This window comes from Panthera tigris, chromosome C1 (assembly GCF_018350195.1).
Source record: "Panthera tigris isolate Pti1 chromosome C1, P.tigris_Pti1_mat1.1, whole genome shotgun sequence".
NCBI classification, from domain to species: Eukaryota; Metazoa; Chordata; class Mammalia; order Carnivora; family Felidae; genus Panthera; species Panthera tigris.
In genome coordinates, this window is record NC_056667.1 from 219,262,424 (window position 1) to 219,269,732 (window position 7,309).

The 7,309-nt window shown below is 63.0% G+C and overlaps 1 protein-coding gene across 2 annotated transcripts in view; it reads left to right on the plus strand.

Moving 5' to 3' along the window:
- The window catches only part of PPP1R7 (protein phosphatase 1 regulatory subunit 7), a 29,822-nt gene extending 29,370 nt beyond the window's left edge, over positions 1-452 (plus strand). For both annotated transcript variants that reach the window (XM_007085049.3, XM_007085050.3), the window contains exon 10: positions 141-452. In XM_007085049.3, coding sequence (XP_007085111.1) covers positions 141-317 — 177 coding nt within the window. In that variant the 3' untranslated portion in view covers positions 318-452. The remainder of the gene's footprint in view (positions 1-140) is intronic.
- Positions 453-7,309: the final 6,857 nt, after the last annotated feature.

A 7,309-nucleotide genomic window follows, 5' to 3' on the forward strand; every position in this document is an offset into this window, starting at 1 on the left:
AAGTCACACTGTCTTCAGAGTGGGGAGGACGGGAGCGCGTCTGTGGCCTCGTGCCCAGGTGTGGGGGTGGGAGGCTCGGGCCCTTCAGTCCTACAAGCTTTTCTAACGCACTTGTGTGTGTGTGTGTGTGTGTCCTCCAGATGAACGACAATCTCCTCGAGAGCTGGAGCGACCTCGACGAGCTGAAGGCGGCCAAGAGCCTGGAGACGGTGTACCTGGAGCGGAACCCCCTGCAGAAGGACCCCCAGTACAGGCGGAAGATCATGCTGGCCCTGCCCACCGTGCGGCAGATCGATGCCACCTTCGTCCGGTTCTGAGTCCTCCCGGCTCCTCGCCCGGGCCCTCTCTTCACAAGAACTTCCCAGCCACGGTTTTTATCCGCCCGTTGCTCCTCGAGCCGTCACTCTCAACAGTCACAAACCCAATGGCAATAAAAAGGCACTGAGTGATAACCGCCGTGTGTGACGCCCGCGCCGCTCCGGGACGCCGCCACGCGGTGTTCTGGTTAGACGGTCATGGTCCCACCTGTGGTGTTCCCGCCACGTCCGTCTCCTCCTTCCTCTCCGGGAGGTCTCGGCCCTCCTGAGAAGGGCGGGCCGGTGGGTATGAGGGCGCTGCCCAGGGTGGGGGCACTCGGTGGCCGGCCTGGCCGCCAAAGCTCTTTGGTCTTAGACACCAGGCGATGCCTCAGTTTTTCTAATTGCATGTATTTAAAAAACAAAACTGGGCACAGGATGGCTCAGCCCTGCGTGCTGCGACCCTCCCGGCTCCTAGATGGTCGCAGCCACGCACCGGGCCCCTGCTGACCGCTGCCTGGGCTGGCCCTGCCGACCCAACCTCAGCTCTTCGGGGCCCGGACCGCCCGCAAGAGGAGACGCTTCCCACGTGCACGGCTGCCCGTGCCGCTGGCAGTGCGGACCCGCCCAAGTCTCTGTTCAAGACTTTCTCCAAAGAGCCCACCTCCTGGCAGATTCTGACATCACTTCCCGGTCTTTCCCCGTCATGTTGGCTTGTTTCTTAGAACATTTACGTCAACACTCACCCAGGGTCTCTCGGGGTCTCAGATTTCCCTTCCGCAGAAAGAGCACTGAATCATGGTCACCATGGTCCCTTCTCCAAGGTTCTAGAGCTGCCCTGTCCAGTATGGGGGCCACTTGCCATCACGTGTGGTTGCTTCAACATAAACTTAAATTTGTTAAAATGAAATAAAAGATTCGGTTCCTCAGTTGGACTTGGCACATTCCAGGTGCTCAGTAGCCACGTCTCACTAGGGGGACCCGTTCCCGTCGTCACAGAGAGTTCTGGAAGGTCCTGCTCTAGATCCTGATGAGTAGCCTGCACAGGCCACTCTTGAGAGCCAGGGAGCAGGTCAGAGGTCTCCCAGCGAACAGGTGACCCCTGCCAACAGTCATGGACCTGCCAGTTGTTGGCCTGAAGTTTAAGGTCACGTCTAGTTCCCAACTCCCCTTCACCAGGATAAATCGTGTGGCCTGTCCCTGTGAGCACCTGCCCACTGGAAGCAAATTTCCGGGAAGGGGTCGGGAGGGCGCGGCCCCAGAAAGGGTCTTCAGATTACAGGCCTAGAAGTAAGAAGAAAGAGAGTCTAGACACAAGCATTCGGGACTTGACTGCCACTGCTGGGAGCATTATTCACAGGCATCATTCACCCAAATACAACCCCGTCAGATGAACCACAGAACGGTGGAGGTATCATTCCGGAGCAGAAGGCCACACCCGGCGGGACCTTCATTCATGAGCACACAGCTGACAAAGAGCCTTCTGTGAAGCAGAGACCGCATTCTCACGCGCGTCACGAGACGCGCCCTGAAAAGTGGGCCATGTGAGCCACGAGGTCACCGCTTTTTAATCTGGGAGCTAGAGCGTCGCAGGTAGCGGCAGACGGCACATGCGTTCACCGAGGCGTGGAAGAAAAGGAGCAGTCATTTATAAACACGTGCATGGGGAGCCACGTGCTGAAAGTAGCTGCGAACAGGATAGGTTTGTCCTCATGGGTAGGAAAAGAAACCCAGAGAGCCTCGGGCAAACAGGACAGTAAGGAGAGAGGCCTCAGCCTCTGGTGTGGATGAGGTGGGGACATGTGCCCAGAGCCGGTCCCAGTCCCACTAACATCCGGCCTCTGTGTTTTAACAGACCCAGGAAATGTACTGGGGGGAAGGGGGGAAGGGTGTGCAGAACCGGCAGTCCCAGACCAAGCGTCACTTGAATATTTGAGAAGCTCGTTAAACTGAAGAGCCACACTGAACCATGAAACTTTGACCAAGGGTCAAAGGAGGCAGCTTCCTGCCGGATCCTGAAAGCTACAGACCAGGCTGGTGGGGTCCCGGCCCCGGACGGTGCCGAGCAGCATTGCTGTGTACGGGACGCCCCCTGCATGGCCCGGGGTCAGAAACCTCGGAGTGACCGGGAAAACGGGTGTCGGGAGGAAGTGCGGGAACAACTCTGTGAGCCGCAGCGCAGCCACAGACACGGTTTTGATGGGTTCGTCTACGCAAAAATAAAATCCCTGTAGAGCACGGAACACCACGGTAGACCACAGACAGCAGGTGAAGAGACATGCTCCCAGTGTTTACAACTGGCAGAGGCCTGATCAAAGAGCCCACTAGAAACCCGCCGAAGGCGACAGCAGGCAATCCAGGGAAGCCAGAGGGCCCGGCGACCACCCCCGGCGCGCCGGTCTTCGGAGAGGCACACACGGGATGGGCCGCTGCTGTGCCCCTACCCAAAATTAGCCGGGTCGAGAGCTCCCGGCGTGGGGTGTCCAGGAGGGCACCGCACGTGGGCCCTGGGCGCAGTGCCGTCGCGGCCCAGGCAGAGGGACCCCAGGGGCACCCTGAACCTCAAAAGCGCAGCCAAGCTGGGTCTTTGGCTACGGTAAATGTTCCTCGGCCGGAAGCAGCTCGCGGCGCCCGCTGGGCAACCCGAGGAGGCCGCGGCCCGGAAACCACGTGGCCGCGAAGGAGCGCCGTGCGGGGGCGGGCGCGCGCGCGGGCAGGACGGCCTGCGGGGGCGCGCGCGGACTGGAGGGCTCTCAGGTGGAGGGAACGGCGGGAACAGCCGGGAGTGAGGAGCAGCCGGGAACCCCTCCTCCTCACGCGCGTGGTCCGAAACAGCCCCAAGCAAAGACACCTACTAGGAGGCAAGTTTGGAGCGAGAGGGAGGGAGGTGAGGAGACAGCACAGACACCGGCAGACGTGGTCATACTGCTGATCCCACGGGGGGGGGGGGGGGGGGGGGGGGGGGGAGCGTGGCTGCAGGGAACAGACGCGACCGTGCGCCCTCGACGCCTCGGCCCTTGTCCGTCGGCCTTCCCTCTTTCAGGTACTCGGGATCATACAACGGTGAGCCAGACAACCCTTTGTTTCTTCTCATAAGATTTTTAAAAACCCGCCCTTGGGAACTTCCCGGGGAGCGGGCGTAGGTTAAACAGCAACCAGAAGACAATTGTATGGTTAGAAGGTGACTCCACGTTTGGGAGAAACGTGCCTTTGGCCAGGCTCCCTGGCGGCAGGGGTGGGGTGACCTCGCTGAGGGGCAGAACCGGGCCAGAGCCACACTGGGGGGTGGGGGGAAGCAGGCCGAGGGGGCAGCGGAGAGGAGGAGGCAGAGCGGAGGGAGGGGAGAGTGAAGCCTCGGGCAGAGCATTCCGGAACCCCAACCCCCGGGCTCGGGGCGCTTGGCGGGAAGAGCCTGGATGGGGAGTAAGCGCTGGCAGGACCCCAGCAGGCTGCAAGGGAGAGGCACAGAGGGAGGGGGGAGCAGGGAGGGGCAGGGGAGGTACCCTGAGGCCAGGGAGGGGCAGGGCAGGGGGACGGGCAGACAGACACGCTGGACACAAGGGTGGCGTCCTACTGCAGCAGGAGGCGAGCAGAGAGGGCGGTGGCCACCTGGGGGAGGGGGTGCTTGCTCTGTGCGGAGGGAATGTTTGGGAGAGAGGTGGAATCTGGGAAGGCTCTTGAGGGGCAGGGATGAGTCCTGGAGGGGACAGAAGGGTCCTGGGGAGCAAGAGAGGGTCCTGGGGGACAGGGGGGAGTCCTGGGGAGGAGAGAAGGGTTCTGGGGGCAGGGGTGAGTCCTAGGGGGGCCAGGAGAGGGTCCTGGGGCAGGTATGAGTCCTGGGGGAGGGGGGCAGGAGAGGGTCCTGGGGGTCAAGAGAGGGTCCTGGGGTCAGGAGTGAGTCCTGGGGACAAGAGAGGGTCCTGGGGGACGGGGGGGGGGGGGAGTCCTGGGGAGGAGAGAAGGGTTCTGGGGGCAAGGGTGAGTCCTGGGGGCAGGGATGAGTCCTGGAGGGCAGGGGTTGAGTGAGCGGATAACGCATAGGATACGGGAAGACTGTGAACCGTTCATGGCCCACCCCTCAGACTGTGTGCAGGACGGGTGACTGAGGAGAACAGAAGAGTCACCCAGCTGGCAGTCACTCCAAGGGCCATCAGCCCAGTGATTTTGTTCAGAGCAGCAGTGTGCCCACCCCAGGGAGGAGGCACATTTGGTTGCAGACCAGCTGTCAGAGCTGCTCCCTTTCCAGGCTGCCCCACGGCGGCGGTGGGGGGCGGGGGGGGGGGTGGGGTGGTGGAGGGGCTGGGACTCGTGCTTAGCCGGTGGCACCTGCCGTCTGGAGGGGAAGGACAGGTGCAGATGGCACAGGCTGGAGTCTGGGCCCGCAGGTGCCCCACCTCCCCGTTCTTGTGAGGTGACGAAGATCCTTTTTAAGCCACAGTTGGAGGTCTTTCCCCCCTGCTTCCACCGATGTATTTCTAAATGTTCAACAGATGAATATAAAAGGTTACCGTCAAAAAAGGCCAGGGTGCAGTGTGGCAGATCCGGGCCCTGGGCTCTTCCTGGCACCTGGGACCCAACAAAACACCTGCGCTCGTTGCTTGCTTGCTTTTTTTTCCTTCTTAATTTTTAAAACCTGCCAGAATAACGCAACTTGGAAAAATGTCAAACCATGAAACATCGTGCAAAGTAAAAATCTAAGCTATCCGCTCTTGAAGGTGTCCTGCGTGCATGTGTCCCTCCAGGGCTCCAGCCGTGGGGCGCGGTGGCCCCCCGCGACCTGTCCCCGCTGCCCTCCTCAGGTAGACATCCCTGAGGCCCCAAGAGCAGAGAGCCGGGAGCCCCTGACAGCTGGCCTCCTCCCGGGATGCTCCTCTGCAGTGTCTGGCCGGAGCACAGGGCAAAGTTGTCTCAGGCTGGGAAAACTCTGGGCCACACCAGACAGAGGCCCTGGGGGTTCAAGCCGAGCTCCCCACCCCCCGGGTGTTCCTCCTGTCTCCGCCCGCCTCACCCCTTTCCTGGGCTCTGGGGCATCCCATCTCGGCGTCTGTGTGGGAAGCGCTTGACCCTCAGGCTCAGGGGGTCCCAGCTGTGGCTGGGCCCTGCCTGTGGGAGCTTGACCCGCTGAGCAGGGTCTCCCTGGGAGCAGAGTGGGGGTCAGAGATGCAGCCAGGACGAGGGTGCGACTCGGGGGTTTCAACAGGTGTCTGGTGAGGAGGGCTGAGCGCGGGTGAGCGGGATCCTGGGAGAAAGGCCCAGAGCAGAGAGGGCCCGGGGGGGGGGGGGGTGCCCAGGGCCCTCCTCCCTGCACTGAAGTGGGCCCTGAGCTGATGTGGTAGCCTGAGGCCACACCCAGGAAGTGGCAGAACGGGCTCTACCACCTGGGTCCCCCATGTCCCACACGGGCACCCTGCCAGGCAGAGACGACAGCCCACATCTGTGGCCACCCCCGCCGGATGCCACCTCTCCCTAATGTCCCACAGCAACGGCCCGACAGCTGACATGGGCCCTGGCATCCCTGAGTACAAAGGGGAGCACAGTGGCATTTGCATGTGTGCTGGGTGAGGGCCCTAGGAAAATAGGCTGCCTCTGTTTGCAGACTCAGAGCCCCACACCCCCTCTTCAAACAGAGGCAGATCCCATTCCAGGAGCTGGGGGGGTGGGGGGGGGGGTGGGGGAACTTGCCCCAGCCACTCTGCTTCCGGGCCCATTTGCCAGGCGAGGGAAGATATGTGAGTGGCCATCGCCCACCCCCACGCCGGACAGGGTCCCTCCCAGTTCTCTGCCTACGGGACTGGCCCGGACTCAGCTGCCCAGACCAGGCTTGTGCTGAAAAGCTGGCCATGACCTCGGAGGCCTCTTCTGGAAGCCGCCGTCCCAGGTGGGAGCCTTTTCTGATGCAAGGGCCATGGGGAGGAGGGGGGAGAGGGACTCCAGGGAGGCTGGGTGAGCACCCCCGGACCATCAGGGCTCCAAATGGCCCTGAACTATGGGTTAAGCTCCAACGTCCCCCTGCTACCCAGAGGCCTGACCGGGCCTCGGGGGTGAGAAGAGCCAAGGCTCGGTGTGGCTCTGGGCAGGGCGCCTCCAATCGGAGGGACAGCCAGTGGAGCCACCACGGAGGAGGTCACTGCTGTGGCCTCATCCCCCGTCCTCTCTGCACCGAGCGCTCACCACAGTGGGGAAGGCTGCCAGCTGGCTTAAGATCCCTGAGACTTCTCCTCCAGGAGGGCCTCGTGGCCCACATTGTCACAATGCCAGGCCCTGGCTCAGGGCCGTCTGGCACCTCAAAGACTCCGGGCTGCGGGCTCACACCTCCGCCTCCCCCAGGTTATGTGGCCCAGACGAGCTCTCCCCAAAGCCCCCCGCGGCTTCTCCACCTCAGCCCTCCCCGCCTCCACGGGCCTGGTGGTGGCCGTCGGTGCCTCACCCGCGCTGGGGCAGATGACTGGCCCCACTCAGAACCACCCCTTCTGGGCCACAGGGTTCCTCTTGCTCTTTGCCAACCTGTCAACTGGGAGAGTGGCATCTGTCCTCCCCACGGAGGGCTCCTGAGGCCAGATGGGGAACACACAGGGTCAGCGTGGCCGGGCCAGCCTCCCCAACGGGTCCAGGACCCTCCCCCCACCCCCCCGCCACTGGGAGGAGCTGAGGCCTCGAGCCTATTAAAGGGTATCACCCACTCCTCCTGCTGGGGAGCAGAGCTGAGCCCACCCCACAGGGCCTCCTCCGGCCCCCACCACCCCGGGCATTGCTGGGAGGGAGGGAGGCACACGCTGGACAGGTGCACAGACGGACAGCTGCTGGGCCAGGCCCCTGCCCCCTCCCTCCTCCTCCCTGGTCGGCCCCTGGGGAACCTGCCTGTGGTCTCAGGAGGGACAGTGCAGCCTGGCGCCGGCCCTGGCTCCTGCCCCAGCCTGTGCCCTTGCCTGTGAAGTGGGTTCACATGGGCCGTGCAGTGGTATGGGAACCGAGCCTCATGTGCCCGCTCTGTCCCATCCCCACCCGGTGCTGTG